The following is a 21031-nucleotide window of genomic DNA, read 5'->3' as shown; positions in this document are numbered from 1 at the left end:
TTCAAAGCATTTGGACAGAAACTCCTGTTCTCACTATAAAAATTTTCTAACCACACCATAATCCTGTTTGCTCTGGCTGTCACTTTTTACTATCCATGAAATAAATACCTTTGGTCTCTTTTTTGGTCTTTTTTATTTTGGGGGGTGCAGCTCATATTCCCAAAATCCTTCATTACAGCTACTCTCTTGAATCACTGAAGTTGTTTTTCAACTCAAATTCTGAGCAGGTAAGATCTGTGGTACAGGAGAACAACACTGTACTGAAGGCCAAGAGAACTAGATTCTAGCATCACTTAGACCTCTGATTAGCAGCATGATGCTAATTCCTTTGATGAATTTTTATTAACCACAGAAAACATATGATGTTTCTATAACATGGGATTCTTGAAAACACACAATGAAACCAGGTACAGGAAAGCATTTCCTTCTTTATCAAGAGGAATGGACAAGAAAACCACAGCAATGAAAATGCAAAGGGATCAGTGTTCCAGATGGGGAAAGGGTGAGTCAGGGGACGCTTAATTGCTTTAAAAATGAGTTTAAGTCTGCGCTCAGACCAATTACAGCTCCAGCTGGGGTATGTCACATACACACATCTGGAACAACTGCTGTATGCTGAAGAACCACAGAGAATGGCACACATGAAAGAGAGAAAAAAGTGAGCCCATTCATGGAAGATAAGAACTCAGAAACCACTTATCACGTTAACAGGTCAGAGGACACATTTAAGTGTTAACTAGGCTCCCTGCACTGCCATTCTGATCATGGGTGAGGGAACAGGGATGATGAAAAGTGGACTCAGTAAATACAGTGGGTCCTCAACCCCCTGTCTGACTTACTCCAAGACAGAACTCATGCAATTTCTGGAAACCACCATAAGCCAGGTTTTATCCTAAACCCTGGGCCTAAAGATAAACGGTATAGGCCTTGTAGTCCAGCCTCTCCCAGTCTGGTGGGGAAGGCAGATGAGTGACCAGACAATGACAGATACACTGACATTTGGCCTTTCTTAATACTCAGGACCGATGTGGGGGAGGGGGGAGATAAAAAAGATGAGGATTTTAGCATAGCACAAGGTGAACATTTCTAATTGTGTTTCTAAATATGGAACAAGGTCCTCTGGGAGGTAATGATCTCTTATCTCTGGAAGGACTCAAAAAGAGAAGATTAATGACCATTTATATAGAATATTATAGAAGAAAATGGGAGGTTATGTCAGATGAATGCCAAGTTCCTGCCTAATTAAGATTCTGTGATTCTCAAAAGGGGACAGGGCCCATTCATTAAGACACTATGTTCCATAAAGAAACATCTGCCTGAGCATAAAGTGAATTGTACAACTGACACAGTTTCTTTTCTAACACAGATGAGTTTCTGTTGGTTGTCTACAAGGTTCCATGTTTCATATTTAAAAGCCAAAGATCAGTCTTCTGAATATAGAAGAGCATGTTACACATGTCACTTATCCACACTTGTTCTGTGACCTCATCCTCACTATCAGAAAAGCCTGACACAAAAGCCCGAGGTACATCGCAGGCCTTAAAGAACCAGCTCTCCCACTCACAAATCATGTGTATAATCTACGAACCATAAAACAATAAAGCAAGTGGGAAAATGCCACCTTTTCCAGACCTGGAAACCTCAGCCAGTCCTCCTGCATAATGTTTGACCTACAAGCAGAGGAAGAACAAGAGCCTACATTCATAAACTATTCTAGGAAAGCAAGCTAAAACACACACCCTCTAAGGAGCGGTCAGCGGTCACCTGTTTCTTCGATGTAGGGGAAGAGGTGTGCTGATGGGGTAGGTTTGGAAAAGAGAAGATTTAAGAGGTTAATCACAGCCATCTTCAAATGCACAAAAGAGGAAGGGAAGGAAACAATCTGCTGAAGGCCTTTGTTGTTGCTGTTCAGTCCCTAAGTCGTGTCTGAATCTTTGCAACTCCATGGTCCACAAGGAGAAGAGGGCGGCAGAGGATGAGATGAGATGGTTGAGGGCCTACTATGTGTCAAGCACCATGCTTTCCATTGTAAGACCTCATTTGACTGCATTTCTTCACCAACAAAGGGGACCTAGAGCCACCAACTTTGAAAGATGATCATTCTCCTTGTTACCATATAATTAGTGATGCTGGACAAGGTAATTCTGAAGACCAAATATCGCTTGCTTCATCTCTCATTCTTGTGCAGGGCATCTCTGAACATACCTTACCCTCCATGAGAAAGACACGTCTGGGGGAGTTGGTCCTTCCTCTGCAGGTTAAGTCTAATCAGAACTGCTCCTGCCCATGGGGGTATTTTGTCACTGCACTGGAAGCTTGGCCACTGCCAAGTGTGTGGTCCCCCTGAGCTATAATCCAGGCCCCAAGATCATACAACCTGAATCCAATTTGAGGAAGAGGACTGATTGGAAAGAAGCCTATGTGAGATTCTGGTCAATCTGCTTAACCCTCCACCACGAGGCCTCATTTGTCAAAAATATAGCTACGAGTATTGAGCTTCTTTTTAACCCCGAGACTCTATGAGTTCATGTCATTATCAATCCCTGCCGAGTGAACATGCCCATCACTTAGGAGGCATAGCTTCCTAGGAAACAGATGAGGCAGGCAGTCGTGTCTCCACCTGCCCCAGGAAGAGGAACAACAGAAGTTTGTCTCCCAGAGCACAGCAGGTGATGAAAGACAGCGGTTATCTAAAGAGAACCTCTACAATACTCCATAGGGACCAGCACAAAGGCAATTGAATGTGAGTAGGAAGCTAATTTTTAGAGTCAACCATCAACACTTTCTGTAACCATGGTCTTAAATCCTACTTCATCATCTTTCTGATGCTGGTAACGAGCAGGCATCAGGTCTAAGAGAAAAGGAGATAAATGAGGGCTCCCAGTGAGACAGGGGCCTCATGAAACAGCCCCTGCCCCAGCCACTTCCCTTCCTGAGCTCTGGATTATCCCCCAGTGGGGGCCAGGGGTGACTTCCCGGGCCAACCAGGGGCAAGATCAAAGGCAGGGTATTCAGGGCCTCGTCTGAACACTGGCAAATATCTTGCTGATTTAAGGCAAACTGTCCAGAGTGAGGACTGCTTAGTTTAGTGATCCTTGGATGGCAGGGATGGGGCTGTCCCAGCTCTCAACAGCATCATTAGTAAGACACACTTTCGTCCACAGCAGGAAGGCCGCTCCCTGCAGGCCTTTAAATGGAGGAGTTAGGTTTAATACATTTGTTCTTCAGGAACAACCAGAAAAAGAACAGCACCGAGAGCTCAGAGGACCTTTGTCTAGACACAGTTGTGGTATCTTTGCTTAAAAATAGCCCACAGTGAAGGAACCAGAACAGAGGAGAGACAACATGGATTGTGGAGTCAGTTCTGGGTTTTATTCCTGGCTCTGCCATGTACTGGGCTTCCCAGGTGGCTCAGTGGTAAAGAATCCATCTGCCAGTGCAGGAGATGTGGGTTCTATCCCTGGGTTGGGAATATCAGCTAGAGGAGAAAATGGCAACCCACTCCAGTATTCTTGCCTCCGAAATCCCCTGGACCGAGCAGCCTGGTGGGCTACAGTCCATGGGGTCACAAAAGAGTTGGATATGACTCAGCAACTACACAACAACAACTGCCAAACGCTAGCTACGCATGTGATTGGGGGTTAGTTATTTTATCTCCTTAACCCTCAGTTTCCTCATCTGTAAAATGGGGATCATAATAGAATCAGTCCACAGAGTTATGGTGAGCATTCCATGTGAAAACCATGGAACATAAGAAAGAAATTGTTCCATATATAGCAGAGGTTTATACTGTAGCCTGGGCTTCCCTGGTGGCTCAGACAGTAAAGAATCTGCCTGCAATGCAGGAGAAGTGGGTTTAATCCCTGGGTTGAGAAGATCTCCTGGAGAAGAGAATGGCTACCTACCCACTCCAATATTCTTTCCTGGAGAATTCCATGGACAGAGAAACCTGGCAAGCTACAGTCTATGGGGTCGCAAAGCGTCGAACATCAATGAGTGACTAACACATACCATAGCATATGGGGTTCAAAGTCAATGAAAACGGAATTCTGAGTTCAAGTGCAAGTCAACAGTGGCAACCTCATCCCCCAGTCAGGTGGCAGCCCACATTCCCCTCCTTTTCTTCAGATTCATCCCACCTCCGTGTCTGCTGAGTTACATGACCCCAGATCTCACACCATTTCATTTGGAAAGGAAAAATCAAATAGCGGTCTTGGCATTTATTCACTGCCTAATCTCAGGGAAATATCCTTCACGTCTGGGCTTCAGTTTACAAATTGCCTGTGAGATGGAGGCAATGAAGCTCCTCTTTCTACTCCACAGGGCTGTCCCAAGGCGTGAGTAATGCATGCCACCACCTGCAAAGCTCCATGCAAAAAGAAGTCATGGTCCTCATCCTGCTGCTCCCTCCCCTGGTGACAGGGGCTTCGTGTCCTGAGTGGATGTGGAGGCACTCAGTCCTGGGAGCCTGTGAATCTGGGAACTAGAGAGCCGGAAATGAACCAACCACAAAAACATCAGAAAGACCAATGAGTGTTTCACAGGCCACGGGGACGAGCATGCTGAGCGATCACTGTTTGCAAATCCGCACTAACTGGTCATTACGGAGAGAAGCATACCAGTCCAGCGCAAATTTCTCACAGCTTGTTTTTAATCACACACTGATCCTTCATAATTTCCTTTCCCCTATTTGTCCATTCTCCAGCACTAAGAGACAGAATAAGGGCCCCACAGGAGTATTTCTGAAAAATGTCATTTCCAACAGCTATATAAAATGATTTCTCAGCCATATCGGGGGAGGCTGTCTTATGCGTCCGCTGTGGGTACCATCCAATATGTTTCCTGGATACAAGTGCAGAATCAGCACGATTCCACGACATCATCTGTCCCTCCTCTAACACCATCTGATAGATGGTGTTTCAATACATCCCCTTCCTGGTTTACTTGTCATGGAAAGATGTCTGCCCCATGGCTGCTCTTGGGATTAAGGTGGGTTGGTACAGATGGAGCTGTTTTCTCTACACTATTGCAGGGTCAAACAAACACCTGGCTGTCTGCCAGTGCCCTGACGTGCAATGGGCCTCAGGAATGTGGTAAAGTCCTGACGGTGCTCCAGAACTCTTTCCTCAATCTAATGTCCATTGACAGATGAATGGATAAAGATGGATAAAAATGTGGTACATATACACAATGGAATACTACCCAGCCATAAAGAGGGTGATGATTCCATTTGCAGCAACATCAAAGCAACTAGAGATTATCACACTACGTAAAGTTAGTCAGACAAATAGGCATCAAATATCACTTATATGTGGAATCTAAAATATGACACAAATGAACATATGTATGAAACAGAAATAGAATTACGGACATAGAGAACAGACTGGTTGCTAAGGGGGAATGGGTTGAGGGAGGGATGGATTGGGAGTTTGGGATCAGATACAAACTATTTTATGTATAGAGAATGGATAAATCACAGGATCCTACTGTAAACCACAGGGAACTATATTCAATATCCTATGATAAACCATAATGGAAAAGAATATAAAAAAGAATGCATATATATATTAATATATGCTCAGTTGCATCTGACTCTTTGCAAATCCAAGATCTGTAGCCTGCCAGGCTCCTCTGTCCTGTAATTTTCCAGGCAAGAATACTGGAATGAGTTGCCATTTCCTACTTCAGTACACACACTCATACACACACACATACACACACACACATACATAATTGAATTACTTTGCTGTACAGCAGAAATTAACACAACATTCCAAATCAACTATACTCCAATTAAAAAACAAACAAACAAACTGAAATCCTTTCCTAATGACTTTGCGTCTGTCTCTTAGGCACCCAGCATTGAATTTACTGTGTATCCATTTAGTAAATATTTTCATAGGCCAGGCATCATGCCAGGTGGTAGGGATAACAAGAGTAATAAAAAACAGAAGCCTAGCTCTTTTGGACCCTACACTTGAGGGAAGGTAGACATTTACCTGCTCATCACACAACGGCAGGAAAGTTTACACTCAGTGGTGAGTTTACAGAAGAAACGTATGTGATCCTCCAAGAAGATATAACAAAGAAACCCCTATGAGATGATGAAAGCAGAGAAGGCTTCCTCAAGTACATAAAGGTTCAGCAAAATAATAGGGAATTAATTAGCGATGGGGAAAGAACAGACTCCTAATACAACAGACAGAAGAAATACTTGTGCAAAGGCCCCCAGCAGAAGGGAAGGAGCAGAGTAGCCTGGAAAATTTAGCAGGTGAGCAGCAGTGCTAACAATACTAGAAGTTGGAAGGAGGCAGGAGCCAGAAACACAACTCAGTTAAGGAGTGTACTCTCCATCCTAAAAGCACCAGGAAACCATCAAAGGTTTTACACAGAGGACAGCGATGGTGTGTTGGGCTTTCCTGTGGGAAAGTTGATTTATGTTACTGATGAAGAATAGATTCAGTAAAGGAGATATAGGCAGATAAGAAGGGAAGATACTTGTCTGGGGGAAAATCTCACGTGCTTAGATTATGATAGTGTCAGGGGAGATGGAGACAAGCTTGGACCTCGAATGGCCAGATACAGAGAGAGGCAAAGGGACCCGTTGAAGGCAGACTCTCAGTTCTGGATGAGCAGCTAAGTAGACGGTGGTGCTAGATGTGAGGAAGGCTCAGGTCGGGAGAGTGGGCAGATCATGATTTAGCTTTGTCAAGCAGAATTATGCATAAATTATTATGACCATTCTCATGAATTATGGAAAAATTACATTTTACAGAATGCCTCATACTCATTGTCCTTATCGGATTCTGACAACTTGCCTCATGGGATACAGGACTGTGGGTGATAGATGTTTAAGTGGTAGGGAAATGAAATGCAGGTGGGAGGGACTTTGCGTTGCAATCATCAGTAGAAGGCAGGGTCAAGGGCAGGACTCCGGAGACCATATCCTTCAGAATACATCACATGGCAATTTTCTTTTTCTTATTTTTTAAGCCATGCAGTCTTCAAATGGATAAAAATTCAGTGTGCAGGCTTCCTTAGTGGTCTAGTGGTTAAGAATCTGCCTCCCAATGTAGGGGACATGGGTTTGATCTCCAGGCCGGGAAGATTCCACATGCCAAGGAACAGCTAAGACCTTGTGCCACAACTATGGAGCCCACACTTTAGAGTCCATGCTCCATAACAAGAGAAGCCACCGCAATGAGAAGCCCACGCACCCCAACGAAGAGTCGCCCCTGCTCGCTGCAACTGGAGAAAGCAATGAAACAATGAAGACCCAGTGCGGCCAGAAGAAAAAAATTATCCATTATTTTTACACACTTTTTTTTCTTTTGGCCGCACTGGGTCTTCATTGTTTCATTGCTTTCTCCAGTTGCAGTGAGCAGGGGCGACTCTTCGTTGGGGTGCGTGGGCTTCTCATTGCGGTGGCTTCTCTTGTTATGGAGCATGGACTCTAAAGTGTGGGCTCCATAGTTGTGGCACAAGGGCTTAGCTGCTCCTTGGCATGTGGAATCTTCCAGTATCATGCATCGAACCTGGACTGGCAACTCGTTTCATACATGATATTATACATGTTTCAATGCCATTCTCCCAAATCTTCCCACCTTTTCCCTCTCCCACAGAGTCCATAAGACTGTTCTATACATCAGTGTCTCTTTTGCTGTCTCATACACAGGGTTATTGTTACCATCTTTCTAAATTCCATATATATGTGTTAGTATACTGTATTGGTGTGGCGGATTCATTTTGATATCTGGCAAAACTAATGCAATTTTGTAAAGTTTAAAAATAAAATAAAATTAAAAAAAAATAATGGATACTTGGATTCATGTGGGCATGATGGAGTCAGAACTCCAGTCTTTCCCAATCTTACCTGCCTCCTTTCTTCCAGGACCCTAAGAAAGTCTTGGGGTTCCCAAGGGCAGGTTACAGGCCACAGTGCCTTACCTTTCAACCTCCCAAAGGCCCGGAGATTTCCCTGCAGGCCATACAATTAAGAGCATTTTAATCCTACATTGCCATGGCTACAAAGGGCAATAAGGGACTATCAAGAACCTGCTGCATCTCAGGCACGGCTGGGCCTTCACGTGAGTTGTCTTATTTAATCCAGTATCTTCCTCTGTGTCTGGCAGTCTCCTACCCATTTGGCTCAGAGGTAAAGAATCTGCCCGTGATGTTGGAGACCAGGGTTTGATCCTTGGGTCAGCAAGATTCCTTGGATCAGGAAGGGAATGGCTGCCCACTCCAGTATTCTTGCCTGGAGAATTCCATGAACAGAGGAGCCTGGCAGGGTTATATTAGTCCACGGGGTTGCAAAGAGTTGGACACAACTGATTGACTAACACTTTTACTTTTCACTTTCACGGCTCAAACCCAAGTCAGACAGCACTTTAGTGGCAAGATGGGATATGAAGTTGGGGTTTTTTCAACCACTCCTTGTTCTCTTAAAAAGCAGGGGGGTCCAGGCTTACACAGAGCACAGACTTGGAACCACACTAAGACAGAAGAAGCGGCCTTCTGTGCCAGACACAGCTCCTCCCCTCCCGTAGCTCTTCCCCATGGAATTGGTGCTCAGACCCTGGGAGACAGAGTGGCTTGCTTTCACCTTAATTAGTGCAGCAATTTGCTAAATTTTGTTTTTCCCTTTTTAAGAGTGTTAATCAATTTTAGCTCAGAATAGATTGGAATGGCACACAAATTGCCACGACAATCCCCAAATGCTAAATTCTCAACATCTCGATCAACCTCAGAGCCCAAAATATGGGAAAATCAGAAACTCTGGCCAGCATCTGAGTGATCTATTTAAAATGTTATGGCTCTGAAATGAAAAGATAATGGCTTTATGAGGTTTAGAACAAGCCATTTGCTAAAATCAGCCTCATGCCTAGGTGTTTAGTCCTTCCCAAGGTGACTGGAGATGGAGCAGCCACAATTTCTGCAAAGTTACGTGTTCCACTAATAACAGCAATTTGTAAAATCCACTAGCAGCACAGGGTAACAAGCAATGCACCAGAAACACAGAAAAGAACAAGATGTGTTCCCAGCCCCGTCCCCCATTAAGAAGGTTCTAAACTAAAGCAGTAGTTGGACAAGTGAACAGAAAAGATCTTCCTCTCCCCTGAGGGAGTCACAGAAAGATCTCAGAGGAGGTGGCCATGGAGCTGAGTCTTGAAGGACGAGTGGAGTGGTGCAAAAGTAGCTGGAAGGGCACGTCGGATCAAAGGAAAGGCTCAAACACAGGAAGGAGGGAAGAGAGCCCAGAGGTGGTTTCTTAAAGCTAAGTAATAGGTGAATTTGCAGCAACGGCCAGAGACGAGACTGGGAAGAAGAGTCTAGAGCCAGAATATGAAGGGTGTTTTAATCAGACTGTGAAACTCAAGCTTGACGCAGACCACGTGGTACCACGGCAGGATTTCAGCAAGGTAATAATATGGCCAAATGATCTTCATTTGGTTGAAACCTTCTGGCCCAACATAATCCTTAATATTTATTCAGCCTAATCTTGTGGGGGTTATTTGGCCATGTCACACGGCATGAAGGATCTTAGTTCCTCAACAAGGAATCGAACCTGTGGCCCCTGCAGTGGAAGTGCAGAGTCTGAACCAACGGACTGCTAGGGAAGTCTCTATTCAGCATTGTCTTTTAAAGTGCACTCAGATATATTCTCTCATTTGAGCCATTACTCCACGAGGTTGTTGTTATAATCACATTTCTACTCATGAAAAATCAGACCCAACAAAGGTATAACTTTGTGTCTTATGACCAGTAAATGACAATACACAAGTTCAAACCCAGTCCCATCACACTCTGAGTTCAGTGGTGATCTGACCAGGTAATCGAATTCTCCAGATATCAGCCACCATGGGCCTCCTTTAGATACGGACCAGACCAGAGGCCTCCAGCCTCCACAGAAACGCTTGGTGGTCAGAATTGCATAGACCAACATGTATCCTGTGCTAAAGAGGTGGTTAACGCTTCAGATAATCAAATCAATTTCAAGTGGCAAAAACCCTCAGATACACCTGGACATTTCCAGTTGGGAGTTGAGATTTCTGCCTTTGCTTCTGTCTACTAAACCATAAACAAGAAAAGCATGACCCCCTTCCCGCCAGTACCTTGAGCTCATCAGCGTTGTAGAAGTCTACACGCACCGCAGGTACCATCCAGGTCTGGAAGAGTGTTGCCAGGATCTGCTCGGCGATGGAGTCGGCGATGAGGTGGAAATGGAGGGGGTTCCGCCTGTGGGCAGTGAGAGGAGGAGTCAGAAGGGAGAACCAAGACCTTTGAATTCTAGCCACAAAACCCCATTCTTACCAACTGGTAATATTTGGGTTCCTCAGTCCTCAGTGGTAAAGAATCCTCCTGCAAAGCAGATGTGGGTTCGATCCCTGGGTTGGGAAGATCCCCTAGAGAAAGGAATGGCTACCCACTCCAGTATTCTTGCCTGGGAAATCCGGTGGACAGAGGAGCCCAGAGGGCTACAGCCCACAGGGTCATAAAGAGTTGACACGACTGAAGCGACTGAGCACACACACACAACCAATTTGTAACAGCAACGGGGAAGGTCAACCAGGCATGTTGCCTAACCAGTGCCTGCTGGGGAGGATGTCAGAGGTGACAAGGAGAGAGGATATCTAATCCAACCTCAAGATTTCAGAGATGTGGCAACTCCAAGGACTGGAGAGGGTAAAATCATTGGTGACACTCTGCTGCTGCTGCTAAGTCACTTCAGTCGTGTCCGACTCTAGTGACCCCATGGACTGCAGCCTACCAGGCTCCTCCGTCCATGGGATTTTCCAGGCAGGAGTACTGGAGTGGGGTGCCACTGCCTTCTCCGTGGTGACACTCAATGCAAGCCAACCACCATACCTGCTATTACGGCATCTGTATCTCCAAAAATCATAGCATGTGTACAATTTGGTCAATGCTTTATCTTTACCACCTGGATGTACTGGCCTCAGTGAAGCACATGGACAGAGGATAAGGTCTTTAGACTGGCTGTATGGAGCTGGAAAGTACTTCTCTCATAGCACAGCACTAAATCCTGTCTCCTGCTTGCTCCCCCCACCATGTCCATTCCCATCCCCCAGGGAGCCACAATGGCATCACCTGGGGCTCCCATTACTGAGTATCAGCTCACCCTCATATGTAATATTTCTAAAGTCTTTAGCATTCCATCTCAGTTGGCCGGCTGTCATACTGAGCCAGCACCCAAAATACAAACCAGCAGCACACAAGGGCAAAGCTTCTGATTCAAATGTAAATAGGTCTGAAGCCCAGACCTAGCATCTATGGAGGGGGCTTTGAACGTGTCACTTACACTGCTTCTTCACTGTGCACAATGAAGAGTCCCCTCGGGGCTACTGGGTCAATTAGATGAGATAAGCAGTACAACACTCGCTGCATCTCAACAGCAAACAGAGGTGGGATAATAATAGACAGTGGAGATGCCTTCTTGAGGGACTGCCAGGAACAAAGCCGCAGTTGAACCCAGCAGAACTACTACCATAGATACCACAGCGCCAGTAATAATAAGAGCATGCATTGTAATGAAGGGGCACCGCTGAGAAATCTAAAGATGGGGAGGACCTCACCCCCTGCCCCAATCTCAAGAAGCTCTATTTGAAGAGATAGTTAAATATAGACACAATTAAATATAAACAGAAGGTGGAATGTGGTAACAGCTACAACAGAATACAAGGCTCCAGAAGACTAAAGAAAACGAAAGGTGAATCTGGACTGGGTCAGAAGGATTGTAAGCATTGGGGATGCTTTATCCTTGGCACAGGAAGCAAAGGAAGAGGGGACATGATCCAGGGAGAATAATAAGAGACTGAATGGAGCCCAGCAGGCGTTGAGAGTGTGTTGGGACAGGAAGGTTAGCAGGGACTCGGGGGTTGGAACAGAGAAGGGGAGAGATGCAGGTACATAGTAAGCAGTGCAATAAACAGTCTGTACTTCATCAGCTCAGCAGGGGGAGTCACACGACCTGCCCCATAGCTCTCAACCCCTGTACAGTGGCTCCCCAGCACTGTTCTAAGTTCCAGACACATACACGTCTTTCAATTCTCCCTTCCTCCATGCACCCTTTCCACCTAGGCCTTTGCATATGTGGTTTACTGGGTAGGAAATCCTCATGCGTTTGCTTATTCTACACTTTCTGAACACCTGCTACCCACCAAGCGATGAGCAGGATGCTGGGGACATGGTGGTAACTCACTGTCCTTGCTCTCACGTATTCCAGTCCTGTCCTCTCCTTCCTCCTCCTCCCTCCCTTTCACAGTCGCCATTCAGCGTCTGGTTCTCTCTCACCCAGCCTTCACTTTTGAGGTCAGCCATCGGGTGCTCCTGGAATCCGTCCCTGATGACCCGTGACGAGGTTAGGGGCCCTTCCTAACACACAGTCCTCTCAGCATCTGTGCCATCCTCAGGCTGTAACTGTCTGCTTACTTGTCTGCATCCCTCCTTGACTGTGAGCTTAAAAAGACGAAGGGTAATGCCAATGATGCTGAAATGGAGAGTCCCAGGACGGAGCTCCATGCCTCGGATGCAGTAAGAGTTCGATTAAAAAAAAACGAATGTGAAATGAAAACCTGACTTCGCGTCTGGAGAAGAGCAACAAAGAACAAAGAAGTCAAATCTTGAAGGATTTCAGAAGAGATCACGGATATGAGGAAAGTAGCAGGGAAGAGGAATACAACGGGGTTTCCTGGGTTGGGGATGATGCTTCTAGGACAGGGGATACGGGAAGAAAGGCACACTGGAGGAAGATGATGGGTTTGCTATTGGATGTAGCAAGTTGAAGGTGAGGGAAGCAAAGCCAAGTGGAGCTGGGAGGATGAGCCTAGACCTGAAGAAAGTTATTATCCAAGGTCAATCTGTCAAACACATAATAGGTGCTCAAGGGTGCTGAGCTGAATCAATGACAAAGAAGCCATCAGCACCACTGAACTTCTCCACGGTACCCACTGCCTGGACACTGCAAACTCTCTGATTAAGCCACGTATGCTCAGAAGCAAGTGGCGTGCCTGCCCTACAGCCTTCCTGGAAGCTCTATAAGAAGCTTCCCTATAAGAAGCTGCCAGCGGCCATTGCTTCCTGAGGTCCTAAGTGATGACCAGAGGCATGAGGGAGTGATGGTATGTTTGTTCACTGGCCAGTGACTTAACCTGGATGCTAAGCCAGGGGTAACTTGTCACTCCTGGGAAGACAGAGGGTCCCTTTAGCCCTCAGTATTGGCACAACCACCTCCCTCTCCCACGGGAACCACAAAGGAATCTTACGTATGAAGAATGGATAAATGTAAGCTGTATAATTGTGAACTTGCATTTTTATCCACGGTGGAGGGATGGCATAATTTTAGACATGGGGATAACAATACCAAACAAACCAAGGTACACATATTTGCTCCCACACATCACATTTTCTACACATCTATATCTTTACCTGTGCTGTTCCTTCCCCACAGAATTCTTCCCAATGCCTGTGATTTCCTGTTCATCCCTTCCAACTGTCTGTCAGTGATCTCCTCCTCTGTGAGCGGATCCTCATCCTTCCCTTTTCCTCCTAACTGGATGCCTCCAATGAAAAGCTAATTGAGCACTCATAGCAAAGCACTGTGAGATCAAATTCAAACACCTGTATTCAAGGCACTATGGTACCAACACAAAAACAGAAATATAGACCAATGGAACAAGATAGAAAGCCCAGAAATAAACCCATGCACCTACAGGTACCTTATTTTTGACAAAGGAGGCAAGAATATACAATGGGGCAAAGACGCCTCTTCAATAAATGGTGCTGGGAAAACTGGACAGCTACATGTGAAAGAATGAAATTAGAACACTTCCTAACACCATACACAAAGATAAACTCAAAATGGATTAAAGACCTAAATGTAAGACCAGAAACTATAAAACTCTTAGAGGAAAACATGGACAGAACAAACAATGACATAAATCAAAGCAAGATCCTCTATGACCCACCTCCTAGAGTAATGGAAATAAAAACAAAAATAAACAAGTGGGACCTGATTAAACTTAAAAGCTTTTGCACATCAAAGGAAACTATAAGCAAGGTGAAAAGACAACCCTCAGAATGGGAGAAAATAATAGCAGATGAAACAACAGACAGAGGATTAATTTCCAAAATATACAAGCAGCTCATACAACTCAATACCTGAAAAACAACCTAATCAAAAAATGGGAAAAAGCCCTAAACAGACATTTCTCCAAAGAAGACATACTGATGACTAACAAACACATGGAAAGATGCTCAACATCGCTCATTATTAGAGAAATGAAAATCAAAAACTGCAATGAGATATCATCTCACACTGATCAGAATGGCCATCATCAAAAAGTCTGTAAACAATAAACGCTGGAGAGGGTGTGGAGAAAAGGGAATGCTCTTGCACTGTTGGTGGGAATGTAAATTGATACAGCCACTATGGAAGACGGCATGGAGATTCCTTAAAAAACTAGGAATAAAACCACCATATGACCCAGAAATCCCACTCCTAAGCATATACCCTGAGGAAATAAAAATTGAAAAAGAGTTCATTGCAGCACTATTTATGATAGCTAGAACATGGAAGCAACCCAGATGTCCATCGACAGACGAATGGATAAAGTTGTGGTACATATACACAATGGAATATTACTCATCCTTAAAAAGGAATGCATTTGAGTCAGTTTTAATGAAGTGGATGAACCTAGAACCTATTATACAGAGTGAAGTAAGTCAGAAAGAGAAAGATAAATATTGTATTCTAATGTATATATACAGAATCTAGAAAAATGGTACTAAAGAATTTATTTACAGGGCAGCAGTGGAGAAACAGACATAGAGACATGAGGACTTATGGACATGGGGAGAAAGGAAGAGAGCGTGAGATGTATGGAAAGAGTAACATGGAAACTTACATTACCATATGTAAAATAGATAGCCAATGGGAATTTGCTGTATGGCTCAGGAAACTCAAACAGGGGCTCTGTATCAACCTAGAGGGGTGGGGTGGGGAGAGAGATGGGAGGAGGTTTCAAAAGAGAGGGATCAGATGTATCAGACAGATCAGATCAGTCGCTCAGTCGTGTCCCACTCTTTGCGACCCCATGAATCACAGCATGCCAGGCCTCTCTGTCCATCACCAACTCCCAGAGTTCACCCAGACTCACGTCCCTCGAGTCAGTGATGCCATCCAGCCATCTCATCCTCTGTCATCCCCTTCTCCTCCTTCCCCCAATCCCTCCCAGCATCAGAGTCTTTTCCAATGAATCAACTCTTCGCATGAGGTGGCCAGAGTACTGGAGTTTCAGCTTTAGCATCATTCCTTCCAAAGAAATCCCAGGGCTAATCTTCAGAATGGACTGATTGGATCTCCTTGCAGTCCAAGGGACTCTCAAGAGTCTTCTCCAACACCACAGTTCAAAAGCATCAATTCTTCGGCGCTTAGCCTTCTTCACAGTCTAACTCTCACATCCATCCATACATGACCACAGGAAAAACCATAGCCTTGACTAGATGAACCTTTGTTGGCAAAGTAATGTCTCTGCTTTTGAATATGCTATCTAGGTTGGTCATAATTCTTTCCTTCTTATGGCTGATTCATGCAGAGGTTTTACAAAAAACAACAAATTCTGTAAAGCAATTATCCTTCAATAAAACAAACAAACAAAAAAAAAAATTCAAACACCTGGCTCCTTCCCTCCACCATGAGGCCTCCAAGGACAGCAGCCATCTTTTCATTTCCACCCCCAGCGCTGGGCAGAGAGGCTGGCAAGTAACGTGTGCTCAAGAAACACTCATACAACAGGAAAAGCAAGCCAGTGCTCTCTGCTTCCCCATCACTGTTCACATTCCCCATAAGAAGTAGAAGCAGCTGAAGACATGCTTACATCAATGGTTCAGGGCTGGCGTTTTGCTCCAGAACATTTGGGTCGGAACCCTGGCTGCATTAATGACTAAGTAAATACAAGCATGTGACTTCATCTCTAGGCCTCAATTTCATTTCAAATCAGGAATAATAATGGTAAGTAAGCAGTAGTATCAATATATTGGCTAATTGTGACATGTGATATATATAAAGTGCTTAGCAAAATGCCTGGCATGTGGGTAATATTTCGATACATGTTAATAATTGGTATGGTCTGAATGTTCATTGACTCCCACCCCAAATTCATTATGTTGAACCCTAACCCCTCGGGTGAGAGTACCAGGAGGTGGGGCCTTTGGGAGGTGAATAGGTCCCTGGGCAGAGTCCTCCTGAAAGGGGTTAGTGCCCTTACAAAAGAGGCTCCTTAGCTTTTTTAACACAAGACAACACAGAAGGAAGTCTGCAGTCTGTGATCAGGAAGCTGGCCCCCGCCAGAGCCAGGTCATGCTGGTGTCATGATCTTGGACTTCCTAGCCTCCAGAACTGAGAGGAAAAAATAAATTCCTGTTGTTTATGAGCCACCTGGTCTGCTATTTTGTTACAGCTGCCTGAATGGACCAGAACTGTTATCAACATGAACTTATGAAACCGTTATTTTCTCTACTGCTTTTACATCACTTTTCAAATAAAGTATTTTCAATTAGTTCTTCCACTCATAGACCAAAAAAATGCATTGAATGGATAAACATCCAACAAAGAGTTATCAAGCATCAAATAAGGCAGAATAGGGATTTAGGCGATGAATGAGCTGAGTCCTCTCTTCAGGCAGGAATCAATGTAGCAGAGACAGAGAAAGAATACAAATAACCACATAAATGTCAGTACATAAGGGCTCTGTAACACTGGGCTGCACACACAGCTGCAAGTTTGGGAATAGCAGGCCCTCCCTGCTGCCCTGCAGCCATGTGAAGACACTGACCTGAATGGTGAGTAAAGGGATTCCTGGAGTTGGACGGTGAACAGCCTGAACAACCGTACAGAACGGCTACGCAAGGACAAACGCACATGTTCACGGAGAATAAGAACGAAAGAGACGGCTTCTCAGCAGTGGAGAATCTAGGAAGTTTCCACGGATAATGTGGCAAGTAAACCGGACCTTTGGATGAGAAAAGATGAAGGAGAGAGAAATGTATCCTGCAGTATGTAACAGAATTAGGAAAAGAACAGAGGTGGAGAAATTCATAGTATGTCTGTGAAAGAACTACAGTCTTATTAGAGCAGATCATACAATGTTTATTGAATGTCCACTGTATGCCAGGAATGGGGAGGAAAGAAAAGAAAAGAGAGAGAGTATTAACAACAGGATGGGCCAGGGTGTGTGAATTCTTAAAAACAGTATTCAATTCTCCAAGTGAAAGACAGCCAGATAAGGTTTATAGGGCTTGGCAGGCAGCAGACAGAAGCTGTAATTTAGAAGGTTAATCTGGTTACCAAGCAGAAGATGGACAGTGTGGGTAAGAAGAACAGGCTCTCAGAGGATGATGGTGCCAGCATTTCTATGGGGCTTTCCCCCTCTTCTGCATTCTTCCTCAGGAATAAACCAAAGTCTCCTTCAGGAATACACTGAAATCTCACCTCCTCAAAGAGGCCCGCCATGACCACTCCATCCAAAGCCCCTCTCCCTATCCACCACGCCTCACCCGACTGCCACAACTGGTTTCTTTCCAGCAGTGACTAGCAGGGCTGTAAATCTTCCCATACATCTACAGATCTATGTCAACCCTCCAGTAGAACGCGAGCTGTCTAGGGTAAAGACTGTCTTATTTCACAAAGCACCTACTCTCTTGTCTACTCTCTCCACAACCCTGGTGCCTAGAAAGTGTCTGGCCGTGAGTCAGGTCAGGGCTTAGCCACACCTTCCCATAGGCTGTGCTGACACTGGAGTGGTGTCCACAGCTGCCTGCACGGGACCACATCTCCTGCTCCAGCCTCCGGATCTCAGTTCAGACACCACAGCTCCGAGGAAGACATTCCATGGTGTCAAGATGCCCTTTCTCAGAGGCTCCCACTGAATTCAGGGCTCAAAACTTACACTTTTGCAACTGTTCCCTGTTAGATGGAGTCTTGGCCCTGGGAACTACATTTTGTAAATAATCTTTCACCCAGCTATCTCAAGAAAGAGGAGCTGAAGGAGACATGATTAAATGCAGTATCATATCCTGGATGGGATTCTGGAACAGAAAAAAGAACTTAGGCAAAAATTAAAGAAATCTGAAACAAAGGACAGGACTTCAGTTATAATAATATATCAATGAGTAATGAGTTTTATGTGCTCAGTCATGTCCGACTCTTTGTGACCCCATGGTCTATAGCCTTCCAGGCTTCTTCCTCTATGGGATTTTCCCAGGCAAGAATACTGGAGTGGGTTGCCGTTCCCTTCCCCAGGGCATCTTCCCCACCCAGAGATCGGACCTGGGTCTCCGGCATTGCAGACAGATTCTTTACCATTTGAGCCACCAGGGAAAGGAAACTAAGTCTGTAAGTTAGCACTAATACAACTACTCAACCAGCATTGGTGGTCTGGATGCCTACCATTTATTATTATATAAGAAAGATACAATTGTTGCTGTTGTTCAGCAACTCTAACTCTTTTTAGGACCCATGGACTGTAGCCCACCAGGTTTCCCTGTCCAAGGAATTTTCCAGACAAGAATACTGGAGTGAGTTGCCACTTCCTTCTCCAGGGGATCACCCCAACCCAACGATCGAACTTGTGTCTCCTGCCTTGCAGGCAGATTATTTACCTGCTGAGCCACTAGGGACTGGCTCATTAATTATAACAAATATACCATGAGATGTCATAAGAGGGGAAATGGGCTGTAGGGTTTTGGAAAATCTGTGCTATTCCTTTTGTAATTTCTTTGTAAATCGAAAACTGTTCTATGAAATAAATTTTATTAAAAATAATCTTTTCCTCAGATTTTTAAAACAATTCCTTATAGATATACTCATCCAGTAATAATCTATCAAAACAAAAAAAAGAATAAAAGGACAAATGAATAATTACCAAAGAGATCCAAATTCCCTCATAGTGGACACAATTACTTGCCAAGTCTGGCGCAGAGGCCCTTAGAAGACAATGTGAGAGCGTTATCTTTTAATTTGGGGTTAGGTGATGGTTTCTGACATAACACATCTAAAGCTCAAAAGAAAAAGAAAAATACAAAAGATTAAAAACTTTTGTACTTCAAAAAGCACCATCAAGAAAGTGAAAAAGAGGGCCACCAAATGAGAGAAAATATCTGCAAGGCATAGATATGCCTGGTAAGGGACTTGTAACCATAGTATAAAAATATTTTACAGCTCAATACAAACACAAGTAAGCAGATTAGAAATGGAGCGAAGTATCTGAACAGTCATTTCTCAGAGAAGACATACAAAAGGCCAATAAGCAGAGGAAAAGATGCTCAACATCACTAGTCAGTAGGGAAATGCAAATCAGAACTGGGATACCACTCTGAAACCCACTAAAATGACTAAGGTAAAAATAACAGCCAATAACAAGTGTCATTAAGGATGTAGAGATACTGGAACCCTCAGCTGCTACTTGTGGGATTATACAATGACTGTAGCTGCTCTGGAACACAGTTTGGCGGCTTTTCAAAACATGAAGCATAAAGTTACCATTGCTGACTTACCCAGAAATCCCACTCCTAGCTATTGGGTTGGCCAAAAAGTTTACTGGGATTTTTCTGTAACATGTTTTGGAAACACCTAAACAATCTGTGGCCAATCCGATATCAACAAATAATATATGAAAATGTGTTCCCTCAAGAACTTTAACACAAACATCCACCCTGGCATTATTTATAACAGTCAAGAAGTGGAAACAACCCAAATGGTCACCAAGTGATGAATAAACAAAATGAGGTAAATCCATACAATGGAACATTATTAGGCAATGAAAAGGAATGAAGGACTGGCAGATGCTACAACATGGATGAACCTTGAAAAGATTATGCTACATAGGAGACACCAGTTACAAGAAGACAAAACAGCATATGGTCCCATTGATAGCAAATGTTCAGAATGAACAGTCCACATAAACAGAAAGATTAGTGGTTGCCAGGGGATGGAGGGAGAGGAAGTGGGGAGTGATTGTTCATGCGGACGGGTGTTTCTTTATGAGATGCTGAAAATGGGCCATTGATAATATTAGATGGTGGGGATAGTTGCGCAATTCTGAATGTTCCAAAAACCACTGAACTGTCCACTTATAAACAGTGAATTTCATAGTATGTGAATTACATCCCAATGCTTCTCCACTGGCCTGAGATGGAGAATGACAGTCTAACCTATGGGTCTGGGAGCAGGAATGAGGTCTGGTCTACTTAGCTGTCTTATAAGCTGTGTTGTACAAGAAAAGATCTGCCTAGGTAGGAAAAGCCAGCAATTGTCCAGGTTGGCTCAGACTATAAGTAACCCCAACTCATGAGGACAAAAAAGTGCCCTCAATTCAAAGAACATTCCACAATTCAGGACAAACAGCAATACTGGTGATAATTTCATTCCCAATGTGCAATCCCCAAGGCTGATTTTGCATTTGGTTCCTAACTCAGGATGGTAAAATCATTTTAATGCTAGAGGCTTGCAAATCCCCAAACCAGCCAAAGGCCGTGAGCCTCCATCCTATTCTCTGCTGTTTGGAGGGAGATTAGCAAGAGTTAGACAGATGTTAAGAACATATTTATGCCAAAATGAGTTTCATCAACTGAAGATAATAAGAACTCATTCAGAAGAATCACAAAAGGAATGATTTTCTTAATATGATTCAGTATCTATAAAACAACTAAAATAGCCTTTAATATCAGTCCACCAGTTACATATGCATTCTGGGAGCAATGCTTTAAGCCCATGGGAAAAGGCTTCTACCTGAATGGGCCAGCTTGAGTACACGTCTTCAAATACAATGGGTCCCACATAGCTTGATTGGGGTCGAGCAACCCAGACATTAGGTCTCTTCTAATTCAGACCAGATCATGCTTTCCTAACAAAGAAGGAAGCAAGTGCATGCTTCACCTTCAGCAGAGCCTGCAGATTTTGCTCATAATGAGCAATGCTCCTGCTGCCTCTGGTTTCCTTAACTGCTCCCCTGTT

At 44.2% G+C, this 21031-nt stretch overlaps 1 protein-coding gene across 6 annotated transcripts in view; it reads right to left on the bottom strand.

Annotated features, from left to right (window-relative positions):
- Positions 1-21031, bottom strand: part of LARGE1 (LARGE xylosyl- and glucuronyltransferase 1) — a 458303-nt gene that overhangs the window by 286060 nt on the left and 151212 nt on the right. For all 6 annotated transcript variants that reach the window (XM_055574698.1, XM_055574701.1, XM_055574705.1 and 3 more), the window contains one exon: positions 10116-10239. In XM_055574698.1, coding sequence (XP_055430673.1) covers positions 10116-10239 — 124 coding nt within the window. The remainder of the gene's footprint in view (positions 1-10115; positions 10240-21031) is intronic.

Source organism: Bubalus kerabau, chromosome 1 (assembly GCF_029407905.1).
Source record: "Bubalus kerabau isolate K-KA32 ecotype Philippines breed swamp buffalo chromosome 1, PCC_UOA_SB_1v2, whole genome shotgun sequence".
Taxonomy (NCBI): Eukaryota; Metazoa; Chordata; class Mammalia; order Artiodactyla; family Bovidae; genus Bubalus; species Bubalus kerabau.
Note: the sequence above shows the minus strand (reverse complement) of the source record. Positions and strands in the feature narration are given on the sequence as shown.